The sequence below is a fragment of the Pipistrellus hanaki genome (genome assembly GCF_964339955.1).
Source record: "Pipistrellus hanaki genome assembly, chromosome: 2".
In the NCBI taxonomy this organism is placed as follows: domain Eukaryota; kingdom Metazoa; phylum Chordata; class Mammalia; order Chiroptera; family Vespertilionidae; genus Pipistrellus; species Pipistrellus hanaki.
The window spans coordinates 122,488,967-122,510,734 of record NC_140504.1 but is presented as its reverse complement, the minus strand read 5'-3'; the positions used below and the strand labels follow the sequence as shown (position 1 = coordinate 122,510,734).

Below are 21,768 nucleotides of genomic sequence, written 5' to 3'. Positions count from 1 at the left end.
CTCTTGGCTTCTGCAGAATGAGTCCCTTTCTCCTTCCTTGTCATCCTCTTTCCCTCTAGTCCTTTGTTTTCTCTATACCCAGAACTCAGTCTCTTCAAGGACTTATATCCTCCTGCAACTTATGCACTCATTCAATTCATCACATAAGCCTAATTCTTCTTGGGCCTTCGCTCCTTTGGCCAAAAGCAGGACACCTCACTGTGAGACAGATGGCAGTCAGGGAGGAACTGGTCACTGCCCACCCTCAGATAATATCTGTTCTTCCCATAAGGAGGCAGAAAACATTCAACTAGCACATCTGTGACCACTGCCAGCCCTAATCCATAATGCACAGTAAACAAGCAAGGTAACACTCAAAATATAATCCTTTGTTGGTGGCTGTGGGGGAGGCAGCTAAAAGCTTAGGCCTTTGAAGGCTATCATTAAGAAATTCTTCCTCATACTTAATCAGAAATGACCTTGGCCTTGATTTAAGCTTATGTATTCTGCTTTTGTCCAGATAGAGACCTATTCTTTTCTCTCCATATGATGCTTTTAATAATGCATTTGAAATAAAATTTTAGTTTACATAAAAAATAAAACTTAAAGAATTTCTTATGTAAGATAATTGCAAAACATATTTCATATTATTTGTAAAAAGATTATATTGCATAATTTAATAGAACTCGTTTTATATTTAAATATTTTAAATATATTTTATAAGTAACATATTTGTATATAAAACATTATAGACTTATGCCGAGACCGGTTTGGCTCAATGGATAGAGCGTCGGCTTGGGGACTGAAGGGTCCCAGGTTCGATTCCGGTCAAGGGCATGTACCTTGGTTGCAGGCATATCCCCAGTAAAGGGTGTGCAAGAGGCAGCTGATCAATGACTCTCTCTCATCAATGTTTCTAACTCTCTATCTCTCTCCCTTTCTCTCTGTACAAAATCAATAAAAAAAAAACAAAACATTATAGACTTATATACATAAAATATTAAATGAGGTCTTTTATATTTTAAACATTTATAAAATATAGGCTACTTAAAATGTCTCAATAAATCAATATTTAAATCATTGCAGATGGTTTATACTAAAATTATGTAAATCAACTTAGCTGTTTAATAGCTATAAAATATTGAAATATATAGAATATACTATTTTTGCATAAATAAAAGGTGTTATACAATATTTAGTTGTAGCAAGGATATCCGATCCGGTCTGGTTCCCATTGTAAGAATTAACATTTGAGGGCATAGCACCCCTACCGCTCTCTGCTCCCTCCGCACCCAGCACCCTGACCCGCTGTCCTTCCTCCTGCCCGCAGGCATCGGCAAGAACGTCATCTGCGACCGCACCGCCACGCCCCTGGACGCCTTCCGCATGATGTCGGCCGCCCACTACTACCCCAAGCTCATGAGCATCATGGGCAACGTGCTGCGCTTCCTGCCGGCCTTCGTGCGCATGAAGCAGCTCATCGAAGAGGGCTACGTGGGCGAGCTGTTGGTGTGTGAGGTGCAGGTGCACAGCGGCAGCCTGCTGGGCAAGAAGTACAACTGGAGCTGCGACGACCTGATGGGCGGGGGCGGCCTGCATTCGGTGGGCACCTACATCATCGACCTGCTCACCTTCCTCACCGGCCAGAAGGCCCTCAAGGTCCACGGGCTGCTCAAGACCTTCGTGAAGCAGACCGACCACATCAAGGGCATCCGCCAGATCACCAGCGATGACTTCTGCACCTTCCAGATGGTGCTGGAGGGCGGCGTGTGCTGCACCGTCACCCTGAACTTCAATGTGCCCGGGGAGTTCAAGCAGGACGTGACGGTGGTGGGCTCCGCCGGGCGCCTGCTGGCGGTGGGCACGGACCTGTACGGGCAGCGCAACAGCGCCCCGGAGCAGGAGCTGCTGCTGCAGGACTCCACGCCCGTCCGCAACTCCCTGCTGCCTGAGAAGGCCTTCAGTGACATCCCCTCGCCCTACCTGCGGGGCACCATCAAGATGATGCAGGCCGTGCGCCAGGCCTTCCAGGACCAGGACGACCGGCGCACGTGGGACGGCCGGCCGCTCACCATGGCCGCCACCTTCGACGACTGCCTGTACGCCCTGTGCGTGGTAGACACCATCAAGAGGTCCAGCCAGACGGGCGAGTGGCAGAACATTGCCATCATGACGGAGGAGCCGGAGCTGAGCCCCGCCTACCTGATCAGCGAGGCCATGCGCCGGAGCAGGATGTCCTTGTACTGTTAGCACAGATGGGGGACCGAGGGGACCTGGGCCTTCTGCGTGGGGCCCGGAGGGAAAGGTGTGGGAGACAGTAGCCTCCGGGAGTGTGGGGATGGGGAGGTGGAGGGACAGTGGGAATAAGTGGCATCCGAGAAGGTGAACTGCAGTGCAGGTGAGGGGCCCCAAATAAGACTTGTCAGGATGCTGAGTAAATAGCTGGAGAGTGTTCAGAGGGCCTGCCTCTCCTGAGACCATCCCTGCTGGGCATTGGCTCTGGAGGGAGGAGGTTTAGCTGCCTCTGCTGCCCTTTCCTGTGAGGAGCAAGGCGGGTGCCTTTCCCCTTCACCTCACCCACTCCCCATACCTTGGCCTCCTTCACAAGGCAAATGCTCCTGTGAGGTCAAGCTCAGTTGGTGTGGCCTCCCTGTTCTGCCCCCCATAAAAAAAAAAATCTCTCAGAAGGCACAACCTCCCATGTCCACACTAGCCTGTTGGCCTGGGGAGTGGTGGGGGTACAATGGGCTACTGAGAAAGTTCAAATTCCAGGAAGCCACTTTAAGTGTCCGGAGGCAAAAGTACTTGGCAACGAAGAGTACAGCTTTCCTGATTGATCGGTCTTCCTCAGAGGAAGCAGGAGGGAGTGTCTTCCTAATGGGTCCACGGCCCCTGACCTGGCCTGAGGTGGAGTAAGGAGTGCCGGGAATGCCAGCAGAGACAGGGTTTCTTCAAGCCAAAATGAGAGCAAGAACATACCCTGCGTGGAAACAGATGAGGCAGAGAATAGCCTATCCCTTTGAACTTGTCAGAACTGAAAAAACTGCAAGAAGCCACCTTGTAACACTGCTTCTGGTGGAGCGTTGAGTGTAAGAGAGATTCCATTCTAAGCATCGAGGTTGTCCTTTCACCCAGTTAAGGCCAAGGAGACAGGAGGAGGTTTGGGCCTGACTGCAAGCTCAGCGCTGCCCTCAGGAAGGGGGGCAGCTGTGTGCCCCAGTGCTGCAGTGGGAGTTCCCCCCAGAAGGGAAGGGAGCCAGCCCTGGATTTGCTTTGCGTTCCAGCACCCATGCCTCCTACAAGCCAGGGAAGGGCTTTTAGGAGTTTCACGCAGCTCTGTGGATGGATGTAAAAGGGAAGTCTTCATTGCCACTCAGATATAATCCACTTCCCTTAAAAAGAAGTCAAGGCTCTTTTCTCTAGCTTTGACCTTCGTTTTCATAATTCTGGTACCTGAAAAAATAGGTGTAAACAAAAGGACAACAAAGAACCTAAGTTTCAATGTTTCTAAAATGGGTTTTAGAGGCTTCTCAGGTGTATCTTATGTAGGATTGAGAAGCTGATGCTGGAAAAACATATTCTTCGACTCCTTGGTCTCTTGTCTCTCTTGTCACCCTCTGCTTACAGAGCTTTTATTGGAGATGGCATGGCGAACTGCAGGCTCAGCACAGGCAGCCAAAAGGGAACCACCTGATACACACACACACACACACACACACACACACAGTCAATGCTCACTGCCACCAAATGTCACTAAAATCACTCCTAAAAACTCAGGACAAGTCTTGAAAGAAAGGCCAAGTCAAATAATTTTGAAAACAGAATTATCCTTTTATCTTTTCTTAGTCCTTCATCCCAGCAAGACATTTGTCAAGATTGGGTGTAGAAACTAGGACTTGTTCATAGCTCACACAACTGAGGCTCGGGCTTCTTTTCATATGACTGGCAGTACAGCTAGAAGGGAATTTAAGGGGTCAAGAGCTCACTCCCAGGCTCTGCCAAGGCAGAATCTGAAAACAGTGTCATAAGTTGCATCCTCCATACTTCTCCCCGAGCCAATCTACTGTGCAGCCCCGGCCGCCCGTTGATGTGGTGTGGGTGTGCAAGCATCATGGGGACCGTGGTCATTCTAGCTCAGAGGAGCGAGGACTGCCTCCCTGGAAACATCACTCCACGTTGGGGGCCTGACTACGAAACAGTGAGGTTAGTCAGCTGAAACTCTCCAGGTATCTTCAGACTTCATGATGACGTGTTCAAAGCTAGAGATTTGGTAGGATGGAAGTCTCCCAGTAATAATTTGAGCAGAGGGTCATACCATGGGCTGTTTTGGTTCAGGTTCTCCTAAATTGCCCTCTGGACAGCTTTTGTGGAAACTGAATGGAACTTTTTGTGTGTGTGTTTCTTTTCCAATTTTTTTGTGGGGGGGTGGGGGGTGGGGGGGTGTCCTAGCTAGCCTGAAGGGCTGTGATTAAGGATGAAGGAAAAGGAAACTAGATGACTTTATGGGCCTCATTTTTCTAAGTCATTTATAATCTAGGGATTTTCCTGGGGTTTAAGTTTCTGTACTTTCGCAAATTACTTGGGAATTATTTTCCCCTGAAGGTGTCTGAGCTCTGCGAAAAAATATGCAGTGTCTAAAACAAAAAGTCTTCTTTGAGGCTGGGGTATATAGAAAGAATATACTTTTTAAAAGCATGGAAAATATTTTATTAAGTGTAGTCAAATGTTATCTACTGACATGCATGTAGTAGGTAGATGCAGGAATGAGAGGAAGAAAGGACTGAGATAGTTAATTTTTTTTAATTCAAAAATTGTAGTAAATGGGGTTAAGCTGCTTCTTTAGTGCTCCTTTTGCTCCTGTCCTACCACTAGCAAAGACTTAATTGCACAATGAAGCTAAAATCTCAAGCTTTCAGCAGAGCTTGCTGAAACAAAGCCCCGCACCGAACAGCACCCCCAGGGGTCTGGGTACTGTCAGCTGAGTTTGGCCCAGGACAAGTCCCCAAAATAATCCAGCTTTTTCCGCTTGTTTCGTGTGTTTCAATGAGCTGGTGTAATAGGGGCACCACTTTAGGGTCATCACATTTAGTCCCATTTTTGTGTAGATGCCTCTGCTGCTGGAAGTTTTGGCTCATGCCACCGGTTGCCTCTGCTGGTGTCCCAAATTCCAAATTCTGAGAGGGGGTAGGCCAAGGGTTCCTACATGGCATCCACAGAGTGTGGACATGCTCTGGGCTGGTTGGGTTCTGTTTTCCTCTGGAGAGAGAGTCCATGACCACTGTCAACTTCTTCATGACTCTAATAGAAGAAGTAGAGGAGGATCCACAGAAACTCCTCAGCCAACCTGGCAGCAAATACCATTGTGTTGGTGTATCTGGACCCTAGCGGTAGTCTTGGCCAACTCCAGCTCATGATGAACTTCTCCCAGAGCCTTTTTCCTCGGCAGAGCCATCAACTACTTCCTGTGCTCCACCATTTCTTGATATCCATTGTGTGCAGGGGCTTTAAGTTCATTATCTCATTTAGTCCACAAAAACAACCCTTTAGCATTAGGGGTTGTTACTCCCATTTTACATGAGGTAATCAAGGCTCTGAAAGGAAGAGGAACTTGCCTGAGTCACACAACTATGAAGCAGAGGCAGGGTGACCCTGTGGTTTTATTGTCGGCCCTGGCCACCCGCCCAGGCAAGCTTGTGATTGCCACACTAGGCACAGGGCCACCCGCAGGACACGGTCTTGTTATTCTTCTGCTCGCTGCTGGTGTAAACAGAAAAGGGCGCAAGAGTCAAGATGCAAAAGTGTAACACTTCAGTAGCCTGAGAGCCAGACACTTCAGTGGTCCTCCCAAGGGCGCCAGAAACTGGGACAGTGATGTGAGGAAGGAAAAGGTTGGTAGGCCACCACTTTCCACTGTTAGCTAAATGGTCACTCAGACATGGTCCTGGCTGTACCTCCAGACTCCAATGAGAGCACTTGAGCCTATCATCTCTTAAAGCAGCATTGGGGGGTGAGGGTGTGGTGGGGAGGGTAGCTTCATTTGTCCCAGAAGCTGGACTCAGGGATGTCCCCTGAAACCCAGTGTTCCCACCTGCACACTTGCCCACCAGGGAGAGAATGCCTGCTACTGGGAAAGACAAAGCCACAGAGCAGACGCAGACAGCTTTCCTTCCGTTGTCCTCCTCCCTGGTCTCTAAAGGGAATTGAAATGTGGGGCTTTGATAACTTTTTAAACATGAGCTCCCCAATGTCATGGCTTCTGTTCCATAAACTTCAGGACTTTGATGGCCAATAAATGTGGGCAGTGGGTGGAGCAGGAGTCCTAAGCCAGATCTGTATCTAGGAAAGGTGTGTGTGTGTGTGTGTGGGGGGGGGGGGGGGGGGGAGGTGTGAGGGAGGAATGTTAGTAGAACTGGCCTCAGGAAATCCCAAAGGCCCACATCTGGATGTATGTCTCCATCCTTGACAAGTACCATACAAATCAGAGATAACTGTTCACATTACAGTCACAGTGGGAAATCTTAAACAGTTTTTATGATACCTTTGAGACATAAACAAGTTTCTAGAAAATTGATTCAGCTGCAACAACTTAGGGAGTATAGTCCATTTGCAGGTCTGAGCTCTAATTGCAACTCTTCCAATAGGTTGCCAAGAGACCTCAGACATGTCATTTCATCTCTCTGAGCCCCCATCTCCCCACCTGAGAGCTATGAAGGTGCTGTGAGAAGCAGGATGTGACTTAGACAGAAAATGTGGCTTCTAGTCCTGGGTCTACCACTGAAAATCGGTGTGGCCATCATTTAACCTCTGGTGAATAGGAGATAAAGTCCCTTCAGATGCAACTGGACTTCCTTTCACCGAGGATGTCATTAGAATGCTGAATCCCACCCAACCCCCATTACCAGAATAAAGATAATGGAATCAGAAACCGAATTTACAACCACGGGTCAAATTCAACAGCTGTGGCTATGAGAGGGGGTGAGAGTTTGGAGGGTGTAAAGGTAAAAATGCAATGCATTGCTAAATTTTAAGTCACAAACAAATGAACTTAGAAAGCCCACTCCTTAAGAAAATACATTTTCCTATGTTATACTCAACCACCAGGAGCAAACTCCAAGGCTATCTATAATCGGCCAATGACATTTTGAAAATCCCCAACTCTGTGGTTTGCTGCATCACCTACAATCAAAATCGACTTAGAAAGTCGATTTTAAAAGAAGCTGAGTATATATGTATGTATATGTATAAAACCAAACTTATGTATAAAAAGTCAAGGCATGTATACTAGATATTTTAAAGAATTATTTATCAAGGGAAAAAGATGTGTGTTATAAAGAGTCTATATTTTCTATATAATGTAGATAGCAAAAATAGCTTATAAATTATAGAAGGTTTTTTTTGTTATTAAAGAAATAAAAAGGACAAAGAGTGCAACTGTTCTTCATGTTTCATTGGCCCAACTCCTGTGGGAGGTGGCCTCCCCTCCAGGCCCAGGCGCTGATGCCCACTGTTACCTCTGCTAACATGGGGCCATGGTTACCATCACTCAGTCAGCTGGCACATGCCACTTCACACATGGATGACCTCCTGCTGTCCGCCACAGTTTGCATTGATGGGATAAAGGAATTAAAGTAGCAAATAAAGACTGAAGAGAACAACAATTCCAGCTGTTTTTCTGTTTATTAGACCCAAGTACTCTAGCTCATGAGTTAGTTATGTGGCCAGTCTGTGGAATGTGAAGCAAGAAAGGGGTTGGGAAGGATGGTGGTGCATCCAGGGAGAGAGAATGTGTGTGCAACGTGTGTGGGTGTGTGTGTGTGTGTGTGAGAGAGAGAGAGAGAGAGAGAGAGAGACAGAGACAGAGAGAGAGAGCTTACTAGTCAATATAAACAAGAGGACAACAAATATTTTAGGTTGGAGAGCAAATTTTAGAATTTCCTATTAATTTAATACCTTAACCTAATACCTCACATCAAGCTCTGAAAGACACTTTCTAACGGGTTCAGATGACTATTCACAATGAGTGCTGCTTGCTTTGTTCTAGGCAGTATTCAATGGCAAGCATCTTGAACTAAGCTCAGCCTAATTTCCAATCTGCATGACATGGACAGCCTGCATTTCCTTTCCACTGTGCTGTTTTAGAAAATGCACACAGGCAACTCTTCTGGTCATGCTTTCTCTTCATTTAAAAGTTAAAAATGAGGAAGAATAATACAAAAGCTGAGACCTTGTTATTCATTCCTTCAGGAGTAGCTTCTAATGTTAATGCATTCAGAACAGCCATCCAGTGAGAGAGTAAATTGCAGCCAATCCCTGCGTTCATCTGGATTATTGTAGTGCACACATAACATTCTCACCTCATGATGCTGTGTAAACACCTTATGATACTGTCATAAATCTAAGAGTAGATCTGAAGAAGGAAGTGAAAGGAGAGAGTGCACTTTGTCAAAGCTGAGCATGCCAAGGTATGGCTGCAGCGGGGCCCCGCCCTCTGCCTGGGAAGCAGGCCCTGATGAAAGACTCTGCTCTCCAGCACATTTGTGTACGTTTTAATCCAGGACTAGTTGTTCCTTCACGGATTTGGAATCTCTTTTTGATGTTGGTTTCTCTCATGTTAAACTAGTTCCTTGTTTTGTAAACCGGGGATTATACTGCCTCCTACTAAATCACAGGAGATGATCAGCGTTGCTTCCCTGGTCTCTGAAGTGTTGCTTAAAAAGAGCAGATGCAATGAAGTCATTCAGTTTATTGTTTACCAATCAAACAAAGAAAAATCTTTATCTTCATATGCTCACTACCTCTTTCCTCTACCCCCAGCCTAGACAATCTCCTGCTTCGGTTATCTTGGGCATTTGTAGCTCCTGTCGTGACAAGTCAGGGTGATCTAATCTCCAAAAATAAAATGACTGCTATAGTTGTTATGGGAATGAATTACACATAGAGTTGCAGAATTCTGTATAGACATTAAAAAATATTTAAGTTCACCTCAAAGTATATAAGTTCACCTCAAAGGCTCCATTTTATTAACCCTCATTCACCCTCAGGTTGCCTACGCATAGCAGATCCTGTGCCTAGTGTTCCTTGGCAGCCCTACATGCACTCAGCGGCAGCAGTGCCCCTGTGCTGGAAGGCTGTCCAAGAAGTGTACACAACAGAAATGGAAAGGACACCTGCTTACGGACTCTGAGCCGAGTCACAACCAGGTAAATGGCATTACAGCTTACTTGAGCCAAAATCACTACAAAAAAACAAAACAAAACTGATGTAAAACATTCAAAATCCTTTGCTTTGTTCATTCAAGTTCAGGCTTCCTCTTGAATCCTATCTCTGAGACTGTCTGCAGGTAAATTCCTGTGAGGACTTGAGTATTGATGGAGTCCAACAACAGCTCTGCAAAATGAGCTGTTGGTTTTTGGACTTCCTCTAAAAAACCTAATTATGGGAACACCTTTCTCTCCTAATTTTACACAGATTCTGCTGATTTTACAGATTCTGCTTGCCTCGGGTCAAACTAAACTCTCCCCCTTTAGCAATGAGTGAAAATTCTTGTGCAAGTATAGATTAATTCATTTCTTGGTCAATTATTTGTACATTGATGGAGCTCAATCCTGGAATTACGGTCTGGAACTTACATGTATGTAAGCCCTATTGGCCACCAGTGCCTTGGAAGAACACCTGGCAAGGAGGAACTCTAGGAGGATCTTGAGTGCCTGCAGAGGATGTGAAGACCATGTCCACAAAGCCCACAAGGTTTCAGGCAGTCCTCAGTCTTGAATTTCCCAGGGCCACTAACTCCCAGGGGTCTAAATCAGGCTGAAGTCAGACCAGGCTGACTTGAGTGATGAATCACTCCAGACTCCTCCAAGTCCCAGACCCAGAAGGTATAGCCAGTGAGACTAAAGGGAGGGAACAAGTTAAGAGTCCCCACTGTCTTTTCAGTCCTCCTGAGGTTGCTTGTTGGGGTATGGGGGCTAACAGGAGAGCCTGGAGAAGCCAGTCACTCTTCAGTGTGTCAGGCTAAGGGATCTGGACTTGACATTCAACTTCTCACCATGAGGGCCAAGAGAGCTAGCCTGAGAAGCACAGCTGTGAATCATGGGCTGTGGAGTGCTAAAATTACATGCAATGCCATGAAAGCAAGAAGGAGAGAAGGGATGGGAGAAAAAAGAGAAGGACCTAGGAGTAATTGGGGGGGGGGGGGGGTGCAGCAAGAGGACAGGGGGTGGGAGCAAAAGTGGTAGTTTACGCCAAGAGTAAATAAATATAGATGAAGGGGGAAACAGATGAAAAGGTCAGAGCTACGCATTTAAGCTGTGGAAGGTTCTGAAGATAAGTAAATGTTACATAAGATATCTGAAATGTGGTTCCACTGTGGCTGACAGTCCTATCTGTGTTCTAAGAACAGCTTGTGTGAGGAGGAGGAGATCAGATGGGAAGGAATGAGGGAAGAATTCTTGCAGGAACTTCAAAAAGCCTGTCTGGTTCACTTCTAAAGTTATTCGAAGATATCAAACTGTTTGCATTTGCTAGAAAAGTGTAAATACAAACCATTGTGTTACATGAGCACCTGACCCCAAGGCACATTTTCTTATTTGCAGTTCCCTCAAACCGGAAGTCCTCAAAGCCATTAGTATATTCCTGGGACCATTGTACAAACTCTTCACTCAGGAATCTGACATTTAGCCTTTCCTTGCACACACAGGGTCTCTTACCGCTCCTCGGCTTTCAGAGGCCCTGTTCTCCCGGCCTCACTGCATTTCCTCCCTCCTCTTTCACCTGAGCGTTTCTGAAGACAATCCCAGGTGGAGCAGGCCAGGCCAGCAGGGCTGGTGCTCACCAGCTACGGCTGGCCCTGGCCTCTGCCTCTAGCTGGCCTTGGACTTGCTGGCTCAGTCCTCAGGTCAATCCTGGATCTTCTCTCTTTTTGTAAAGCCCCGTAGGTAACTGAGCGGCAGTTCCCCACCCAACCCCCATCTTCTGCCTCAGGCAGCACCCTGACATGTAGGGGACACCTACTCTCATTTGCCTCTTTGCCGCCCTTTGGAGCCCTCTCATTCTGGGGAATCTGAAAGCAAAATGACGATTTGTATTTCTTTTTGGAAACAACTGATCTCCTTTCCACAGGTAGCTGTTAACACAGTGTTAATGGCATGAAAGGGTTCTTCCCTAAGCCTGTCAGCAGTGGCAGGCAGCTGGCATCACCACGGACAGCCCTAGTGTGGCTGAGGACAGAATCCTTTTCAGCCCCGGAATGCCTTTCATCTCGGTGTTGAAAGCTTTGCAGAAATTAGGCCAGAGCCTGCGCAACAATGCAAGCCTGGTCACAAACAACCAGAAAGTCTGGGCGGAAGGCTCCTTGTACTTTCTTGAACCGGTGTTTCGGTGTCCTTGACCCAGCTAGAAGGCTGGGAGAAAGTCTTTTCACAGAGACATGCTCAGGTAAGTGAGAGCACCTGGAAGTCAGGCCATATGGTAAGTCTGTAGGGTCTGATGTACTCCATTGATCCACCGACTCTGGAGAGGCTCAGATCTGAGGGAGCAAAAGCTGGTCCAGAGTGCAGCATTATAAAACCTTCGGCCCCACGCAGGTCGTCCCAGCGCCTAGTCCATCCTCTCACGGAGAAGTCCTCGGGAAGTATTGCCTTGGCTATGGCAGACTGAGGGCCATCACTTCAGTAACCTGGGAAAGTTACTGTGTACCCAAATTCTTGTCTCCAAATTATATTAAAGAATGGAGATGGAGAGCATTATGCTAAGTGAAATAAGCCAGGCAGAGAAAGATAAACATCACATGATCTCACTCATTTGTGGAATACAATGAACAGCATAAACTGATGAATAAAAACAGATCCAGAGACAGAGAAACGTCGTGCAGAACGTCAAACCTAAGGGAAGGTAGAGGACGGTGGAGGTAAGAGGAAGAGGTCAGCCAAAGGACTTCTGTGCATTCACATAAGCCTAATCAATGGACACAGACAACAGGGGGGTAAGGGCATGAATGGGGATGTCGAGGGGAGTGGGGGTAATGGGAGAATAAGGACACATATGTAATACCTTAATCAATAAAGAAAATTTTAAAAAATAATCACTTATAATCTCAATTTTAAATCTCAATACCATCGATGTTCAAGCACCCTGACTCCCTGAGTGTGTCCGAGCCTCAGCAGTGGGGTCTTGAAGGTGAGGTGACGGCTGGAGATCATAAGTTTCCCAATGTCATATTACTCCCTAAAGTGTTATCCCACATCACTGCTGGCACCTACAGGTCAGCACTTCATGGAAGGAGTCTTTGGTTTGGGAAGGAATTACTCTGAATTTATCTCATTAGTTCATTGGTGATTTTTTTCTAATATTCTACTTACTACATTGTCACTAACATCAATTCTCTAGACTGTCTCACTCTATACTCCTCTCCCCCTGCCCTGTTGTCTGTGCATTCGTGAACTCAATTACACTGTCCCCTCCATTGGATTTTTATCTGCTCACACACAATTCTTTTGAGCCATTATGGCCTTGCCTGTTCCAAGCATGGTTCAATGTAAGACATGGAATCCAGAAGGGGCAGTGCCCTGGCTGTTATATTCAGAGAACTGTGGGCCACATACCAACTGTATATCCAATTCACTGCTGTCTTTCCTCTGAAATCCGGTTGTCCTCAGACCTCATTTTGTGACTGACATCCTGGCAATTACCCTATAAGGTCAATAAAGCAGTCAGGACAAGCCCTATGGAGGCCAAAATGAGTCCCTTATTCCTGGCAGGCTGGTTTTCTTGAGATAAAGCTCTTGCCCTCAATTGCTGGCATACTCTGATGCCTGAGAATAGACCATTTATAGTCTTTTTAGAGATGTTTTCCAAATGTTTCCTGCTTCAGAACACCTGAGAAATAGCACAGACTACAGTGGGAGTTATCTGCTCTGCAATCACTTTTGATTGGATTCTTAATCAAATCTACGCTCTTCTCTACCTGTGCACCCCAAATCCACTCTAAGGGGTGGGGGGGGCGGTCAACAGACTTTTAGGCTGGAGACCAGACAGGGTAGTTTGTTTGAAAAGTAGCCTCTAAATCAGCAGTTCTCAAAGTGTTATCCAGCATCACCCGGGAAGCCTGTTAGAAATGCAAATCCTCACCCTGGCCAGATGGCCCAGTGGGATGGATGGAGGTTGAAGGTTTGATTACCGGGTCAGGCATCCCTACATTGCAGGCATCCCTGGTGGGGATGCATCAGGGAGGCAACCGATGGATGTCTCTCTCTCACATGGAGGTTTCTCTATCTTTTCTTCTCTTTCTCTGTAAAAATCAATGAAAATATATCCTCAGGAGGGGATTAACAGAAGAGGAAGGAAGGAAGGAAGGAAGGAAGGAAGGAAGGAAGGAAGGAAGGAAGGAAGGAAGGAAGGAAGCGAGGGAGGGAGGGAGGGAGGGAGGGAGGGAGGGAGGGAGGGAGGGAAAGAAAGAGGGAAAGAAAGAAAGAGCAAATCCTCATTCTCAGCCCAGACCTACCAAATCAGAAACTCTGGGGGCGGCCCAGGATGCCATCTGGATGGGATGACGCATGCTCACTGCCCCACGCCCTATGCTGAGTCTGCCTTCCATCTATCACCCTTTAAGAATCACCGTTCTGGAACAGTGGCTCTCAGCCCTGCATCTTAGAATCACCTGCGGAGTTCACAAACTATGGGGACAGCTTGGCTCCACTCCAGAGGTTCTGATTTCACTCATCCTCCAACAGCCCCATCACAGCTGTTCAGACAACTCTAATGGACCGTCTGGGTTCAAAACCACTCATGCTCTTCTCTGCAGATTTTGGCAGCCTTGTAAGTAACCACCTGTTTGTTCCCACTGCCTCCTTCCAGCACAGAAGTAATTTATTCCTGGTGATTCATCATGATCACTCATCAGCAGAGAGACTACAGGATGCTGTTCCTACCTCCCCGCCCCCTTACTGGCTGCAGGACTTGGAGAAAATTAAGTCCTCTCATCTTTCCATGCCTTGGTTACCTCATCTCTAAAACAGAAATTATATTAATAATTATTTCCTTTCTTCAAGTGAGAGAGCCAGTTGATAGTCTCATGGTATCTTTTCTAACAGAAAAATAAAATCTTAGATTATCAGAGCTTTTAAAAAGTCAGAATTTGTCTTCAGCATAGAATTGCTAATTTTGATTTTTACACCCTCAAGGATGGACAGGAAATATTGTGAGCTGGTAATCTTTGTTTTTTTCAGTATTTATAAATATAAGTCGAGTCTAAAAGAAGTTAGTACCCGGGCAAACAGATGCCAGAAAGGAAGCCCTTACAATGGTTTGTATTCTTACTTTGCCCTAAAATGTCCCGGTGGGCACTTGGCAGCCTCTCTCAGGAGAGCACACTTCCATGCTCAGCCTGACTCCTCCATGTTCAAGGACACACACGACCTTTCACTTCCACCTAGCTACCCATCTTTCCTCCTAACTCCTCTTTTTCTTTTCTTTCTGACCCTGAAAAAATTGTACAATATTGAGCCTATGATGAGTTTCCAGACTCCCAGGAGAAAGAAGTCACACGGGCCAGGAAGGAGGAAGCAAATAGGTCAATTGATAGTTTTGCATTTCTCTCCCTCCCATCTCCCAACAGTAAGTAATGAGATTAGGAGGCTAAGGAAGGTGGTAATCCGATTTAAGATGATATTGTATCCACCATACTATGTAAATAGCCAAGAAAACCTGTAATATCTAGGAATCCTTCAGAAAGAAAAACTAGAAAGAAACCCAGGAAGTTGGCCAGAAAGCACTTCCAGGTCTTCCCAGCTGTGGCCCAGGTCACTGTGGGGACAATGGTGTTATGTTCCATATCCTGGTGTTCCACCTTCAATTCTTACCCCACTCCCTACTCCCTTTCTAACCAGAGATGTGCAGGGAAAGGCGCTCACAGCCAGGGAGCTGCTCTAAACCAGCAGCGGGTTCTCAGCAGGAGCTCGGGAGCCTGGAGTGCAGCTGGCCGAGAGTAATCATCAAGCTTTCTATTGGGTGTTCTCATCAGGAAGAGTGCCCTTTCTTCTTTTACATGTTCCCTTGCTGCTGAGACTTGTGTCCTGGACCCCAGGTCTGCAGTCCCACCACAGCCCCCAGAAGTCTCTCAGGGAGGCAGGTATTTACATGTATAAATGCTACACAGGAATTCCTGGAGTGCCTACAGCCGCATGACTAATGGGATTTTTGTGTTGTTTAGTTTTTGGTTGGGTCTTTAATTCTTTTTTTTTCTAATTGAGGGGATGTTTTGAGTTCTAACTGCTGTTAAAGCCTGATGGACAGAGTCATCTCCAGGACTTCTCCATCCTTCTGCTTTTATTTATTTATTTATTTATTTGCCCTTTTTCTTCTGCTTTTATAATATGTGTCATGAGACATCTTTTTAATGCTACTTAGGTGACAAGCTGGCTATACAATTCTACAATGAATAGAACCTGTCTCATGGTAAAATAAGCTGCCATATATGATTTGAAGGTTCTGGAACTGCTGGAGCCCAAATTTCTCTTCCATCCTATTCATACTTGAAACTTTATCCTACTGGTTAGTGACTTACACACCCTGAAGTACAAATACCTCAGGAGAAAGGAGCCTTTTGATTTTGCCTGAATGATACTTATCAGGTCCTTTTCAACATGGCTTCCTTTTGAGTTTCGGGGAGTGGGGAGAAGTGGCAAGAACTCTGCCCATGGAAAGCTGGGCTCTGCTCAGCCAGGGAAGTGTGAGGGTGCCTTCATTTAATCCTCACAACCACCCTAGCTACTGCTAACCCTCTTTTATATGTCCCAGAAAGGTTAAGAAACTTGAAAAATATAATTCCCTTCTCATCAAATCAGCAATTATTCCTGTGCTACCACACCATTTCTGTAACCATTCACACGTGCTGTTTCCTCTGGGCTTTGCTCCTATGCTATTGCCCATTTCTTCTCTTTGCCACACAGCTTCTCAGAAGGGCTGTTGATGTGCTGTCTCTCCAGTTCCCTCAGTCTCTGGGGGAGTGGCTGTTCCCTAGAGCTGCTATTCTTATTCCCGCTGCTGGTTTAGAGCAGCTCCCTGGCTGTGAGCGCCTTTCCCTGCACATCTCTGGTTAGAAAGGGAGTAGGGAGTGGGGTAAGAATTGAAGGTGGAACACCAGGATATGGAACATAATACCATTGTCCCCACAGTGACCTGGGCCACAGCTGGGAAGACCTGGAAGTGCTTTCTGGCCAACTTCCTGGGTTTCAACCATTCTGTTCAGGCCTTTGTCCTCATCCATATTGTCAATGTCATCAATGACACCCTCTTTCCCCTGTGGGTTCCTGATCTTATTTTACTTGACCTGTCAGCAATATTTGACAAAACAGATCACTCCCTCCTTGGTAAACTTTTTAAATTTGGTTTCCAGGAAAATCTCTTGCTTTTCTTTCTACCTAAGTATTCCTGATCTCTTATGCAAATTCATCCTTTTCTCTTGTCCTTTAAGTGTGGGAGTGTCATCTTTTTTTCCCCTCCTCCATCTGCCTTGGTGGTCTCATGGATCTAAGTAGCCTTTAAATGTTGACAACTCGCCCTAGCTCGTTGTTCAGTGGTTTTAGATCATCGGCCCACAGACTGAAGGGGCACAAACCTCGGTTGTAGGCTTGATCTCCGGTCTGGTCAGGGCACATGTGAGAGGCAATCAATCTATGTGTCTCACATTTTAATATATATATATATATATATATATATATATATATATATATATATATATATAGTATGTATTTACTGATTTCAGAAGGGGAAAGGGAGAGAGGTAGAAACATCAATGATGAGAGAGAAAATCATTGATTGGCTGCCTCCTACATGTCTCCTACTGGGGATTCAAGCCCACATATGCCCTTGACTGGAATTGAATTTGAGACCCTTCAGTCTGTAGGATGATGCTCTATCTACTGAGCCAAACTGGCTAGGGCTCTCTCATCTCTCTCTCTCTCTCTCTCTCTCTCTCTCCTCTCTCTCTCCCTGTATCTCTCCCCCTCCCTTCCACTCTCTCTAAAAATCAATGGGAGAAAATGCTGACAAATCCCAAGTTTCTATCTTCTGCCTGGACCTCTCTCTGCTGAACCCCATCCATCAGTCAGGGCTCAGTCAGGAGCCAGACACCACACAGTAATTTGATCATGGATAGTTTAATATGATTGTAACAAGGGATTAGAGTATGGAGGATTGGTAAGTGGCTAGCAATTAGTAAAGAAAACTCTAAGCATAAGAATAGCAGCTCTAGGGAACAGCCACTCCCCTAGGACTGAGATGCAGCTAGTTGGAGAGGGTACAGCTATAGCTCACAAGATGCTGGAGAAGTCTGCCCAGGTGCTGCATTAGTGGGGCTCCTCTTGGGCACTGGGGAAGCTGCCCGCTGCTTGGGGCTGCACCCTAGAACTTGCAGCAAAGCTGCATGAGAGGGTACTGGGGAAGCCATCCATGAAGAGATATCTCATGCTGCTGGCTTCCAGGTGCCAACTATGCGGACACTATACCCACTGCAGGAACTGGGCACTGTGGGCACGTACCCACTGCAGGAGCTGGGCACTGTGGGCATTGTGCACATTGCAGGCGCCTGCCAAGAAGAGTTCCCAGGAACTAGGAAGAGTACCCCTTCCTCCTGCAGTGTTGCCCCGGTGCTAGGGCCGAGAACTCAGTACCATGCCAGAGGGCAAAGTAAAATTATTCACAGGGTCTGGCTCCATTACCACAGAGCCAGTGGTCTTTGGAGCTGAGAGGCAGTTAATTGATTAACTGGTATGTTCCAGACTTGTGATCAACCATCTCAAATTTATTTATGTACATGGATCTGCCCTAAGCACTTAGAAAAGTGCCTGGAACTTAGTAGGAACTCAATAACATTAGTTGAAAATTAAAAATCTGGTGCATGTCCTCAACAAAACATTGTGTTCTGTGGCCATATTTCAGCTCATAACATGGCCAGCATAAAGTTACTTTCTTTTCCTGTTAAAAGCTTGTCCTTGTATCAAAGTCTCTTTATTTTTTAACCCTCACTTGAGGATATTTTTTATTTATTTTAAAGAGAAGGGAAGGGAGAGAGGGTGGGAGGAGAGGGAGAGGGAGAAAGGGAGAACGGAGAGAAGCGAGAGTGGGGAGAGTTGGGGGTGGGAGGGAGGGAGAGAGAGCGAGGGAGCAAGAGAGAGAGAGAGAGAGAGAGAGAGAGAGAGAGAGAGAGATCAATGTGGGAGAGAAACATCCATTGGTTGCCTCCTGAATGTGTCCCTATACAGGATTAAACCTGAAACCCAGGTATGTACCCTGACTGGAAATTGAACTCAGACCTTTTTCTTTTCTTTTCTCTTTTCTTTTCTTTTCTCTTTTCTTTTCTTTTCTTTTCTTTTCTTTTCTTTTCTTTTCTTTTCTTTTCTTTTCTTTTCTTTTCTTTTCTTTTCTTTTCTTTTCTTTTCTTTTCTTTTCTTTTCTCTTCTCTCCTCTCCTCTCCTCTCCTCTCCTCTCCTCTCCTCTCCTCTCCTCTCCTCTCCTCTCCTCTCCTCTCCTCTCCTCTCCTCTCCTCTCTTCTCCTCTCTTCTTCTTGCTTGCTTGCTTTCTTTTTTCTTTTTTTTTTTTGCGAATGGGACAACACTCAACCAATTGAGCCACCCAACTGGGCCAAGTCTCTTCTTCGGTGTCAGCTTCTAATCTGGGGAACATCTCTGGCCCTGTCAATGGCTCCAACCTCCCTGCGATTCATTCAGGTGTCCACATGCTACTCCTTAACCCCAACCCCTCCAAACTCTGGGACTATTGTATTCACAGAGTAAGAGAAGAGGTTCCTCCCCACGGACACTCATATGACCAAACTACAGGGTGTGATCTCACACATAATTAATTATAGCAGTTTACGTATTTATTTAATCTTCATGATAGTCCTATGAGGGAGGTTCCATTATCCCCATTTTACAGAAGAGGCAAATGAGGCACTGAAAAATTATTTGTCTAACTAGCAAATTGAGAGGCCAAAATGTTTCTGTGCCCTGTTGTCAGAGACTTTTGTGTCATGAAAATGACAATTACTGATTTGGAGGGAGCCAAACCTGATTTGAATTAAAAATTGTTTCTGCGTTGAATTACCAGTATAGAGAGATGGAAGTCAAATGAGATTTTCCAAAGTACACCATCCTTAATCAGTCTAAATAGGCCCAAATGGAATCAAAACAGCCTGACGTCCTCCTGAGCTACCCCAAGACTGGTGAACATCAGCTCAGGCTCCCATTTCTATCCCAACTGTGCCACCTTTAGACATTACCCTCCAATGCCTTCCCACTGCTCTTAGAGCAAATCCCTCATTTCTTCACTTTTTATGATCCCTCCCAGTGTGAATGATCCCACCTAGTCGCTAACTGGTGGTCTGCGGACTACTGGTGGTCCGTGAGGTCTGAAAGGTTGGCGACTGTTGCTATACACCATCTATTATATGCATTAAAACACCATATATCTGTGTGGTTTCTGGATTCATCTGTGTCTCTCTCAGTAAATTATAATATAAGCTCCTTGGGGGCAGGGACAAGTATTCCCAGTGCTTGGCACATAGTGGGGACTCAAAATGTTTGTGGAGGCCGCTGGCCAGGTGGTTCAGTTGGTGGGAGTGTCATACACCAAAAGGTTGTGGGCTCGATTTCCTGTCAGGGCACATACCTGGGTTGTGGGTTCAATCTCTGATGGGATGTGTATAGGAGGCAACTATTCAATGTTTCTCTCACATGGATGTTTCTCTCTCTCTCTCTTCTATTTCTATCAAATTTTTTAATATCATGCTTTCTGGGAGAATCTGACAAACTCTTCCATACCAGTACACAAATGATCCATTTGGTTGAAAGTGTTGCTCTTTCCAGGGCTCTTTACTATTAGAAAAGAGAATTCTCCTTTCTAATAATAAAGAGCAGTAGCCAAAGAAATCGCTTTTCAGAGCAGGACAGAAGAGGAAAGATTTTGGGGGAACTGGGAAAAACTTACTGGCAAATCATGTTGTGTGGATGGACATCTATCCCGAGTTTGTGCTAAGCAGGTACTCCTGAATCAAGACAGAGCTCGGCATTCCCCAAGAGAAGGAAAAACCTGCAAATGAACAAAAATGGTGCATTTTTTTTCTCTTTTACTCAAACAAACTTCCCCCTCTCCATTACTTATGCCTTGAAAAGTTCTTTTTGTTTTTCTCTGAGAAATGCCACTTCTCCTGGAACTTTCCCCCCTTTATTCCTAAATAGCAACTCTTTGATGTCAAATCTAGAGTGAGGGCAAAGGCTCATTTTTCAGCTGAAAATCAGGCATTTTTCATGGTAAGTGATGAAGAATAAATCAGTGAGAAAGCTTAGTTTACTACAAGGATCTCAGGATCCTTTGCTGTATCGAATGTACATGCAAAAGATGCATCCGCAATACCTAAGTGCAGGTTTCACACAAGATTATTCCATACGCCACCCCTTTCTTCCAACTCCGTGCTTTTCCTATCCCCATTGTAATGATTTGGCCCAAGGCCAAGAAGCAAAGAAGATCCTATTTCTTAAGTCTTATTAAGTTTCTCCATTCTTTTCCCCCCTGTTCCTTCTCCCCCTCCTATTTCCTGTTCTCCCACCTCCCGCTTCCCCTCCCACCTCATCCCTCTTCACTACATTTTAATCATGATCATTAGTGGAGCTGTTGGAGGATTTAAAAGGGTAGCTCCCCTGTGATTTAATACATATCTAACAGCCTACAGACCTTGACATATGTGTCATGAACTCTACTGCAGTGCTTCTCAAGTAATCTTGTGGCAAACCCCCCAACTTTATATATATATATATATATATATATATATATATATATATATATATATATATATATATATATATATATATATATATATTGATTTTTTACAGAGAGGAAGAGAGAGGGATAGAGAGTTAGAAACATTGATCAGCTGCCTCTTGCACACCCCCTACTGGGGATGTGCCCGCAACTAAGGTACATGCCCTTGACTGGAATCAAACCCGGGACCTTTCAGTCCACAGGCTGACGCTCTATCCACTGAGCCAAATCGGTTTCAGCAGCTTTTTCTTTTTAAATTCTAATCTGCTGTGGATATATCTTCTCTCAAATATGAATTGCTAGAAAAATGAAATAAAAAAACAACAACATACAAACCCACAGTTATTATTATTATTAGGTTCAACAGGCATGAAATGACTGTCACGTTGCTGTAAGTATCTCATGCTTGCTCTGAATTCCTGTACCTGACTGTTGCAGACCCATAACAAGTAGTTTTTTTTTTAAATAAATCTTTATTGTTCATATTACAAATGTTCTTCATTTTTCCCCCCCTCCATTGCTCCCCTCCACCAGGTTCCCACCCCACCCTCTGCCCTTTTCCTACGCCCCATTGTCCTCATCCATAGGTGCACAGTTTATGTTCAGTCTCTTCCTGCACCCCCCACTCCCCTTTTCCCCGAGAATCGTCAGTTCACTCCCCTTCCACACCTCTGACTCTATTATATTCACCAGTTAATATTGTTCATCAGATTTTTTAATTCCCTTGGTTTTTAGATTTACTTGTTGATAGTTACATATTTGTTGTTCATAATTTTTATCTTTATTTTCTTCCTCTTCCTAAAGAACCCCCTTCAGCAATTTATATAATTCTGGTTTGGTGGTGATGAACTTTAGCTTTTTTTTTTTTTTTTTTTTTTTTTTTTAATTTGTGAAGCTCTTTATCTGGCCTTCGATCCTGAGTGATAGTTTTGCAAGGTAGAGTATTTTGGGCTATAGGTTCTTGCTATTCATTGC

The 21,768-nt window shown here is 45.3% G+C and overlaps 1 protein-coding gene across 2 annotated transcripts in view; it reads left to right on the top strand.

Annotated features, from left to right (window-relative positions):
- Positions 1 to 3,996, top strand: part of GFOD1 (Gfo/Idh/MocA-like oxidoreductase domain containing 1) — a 111,119-nt gene extending 107,123 nt beyond the window's left edge. For both annotated transcript variants that reach the window (XM_084872740.1, XM_084872741.1), the window contains exon 2: positions 1,310 to 3,996. In XM_084872740.1, the coding sequence (XP_084728866.1) occupies positions 1,310 to 2,229 (920 nt within the window). In that variant the 3' untranslated portion in view covers positions 2,230 to 3,996. The remainder of the gene's footprint in view (positions 1 to 1,309) is intronic.
- Positions 3,997 to 21,768: the final 17,772 nt, after the last annotated feature.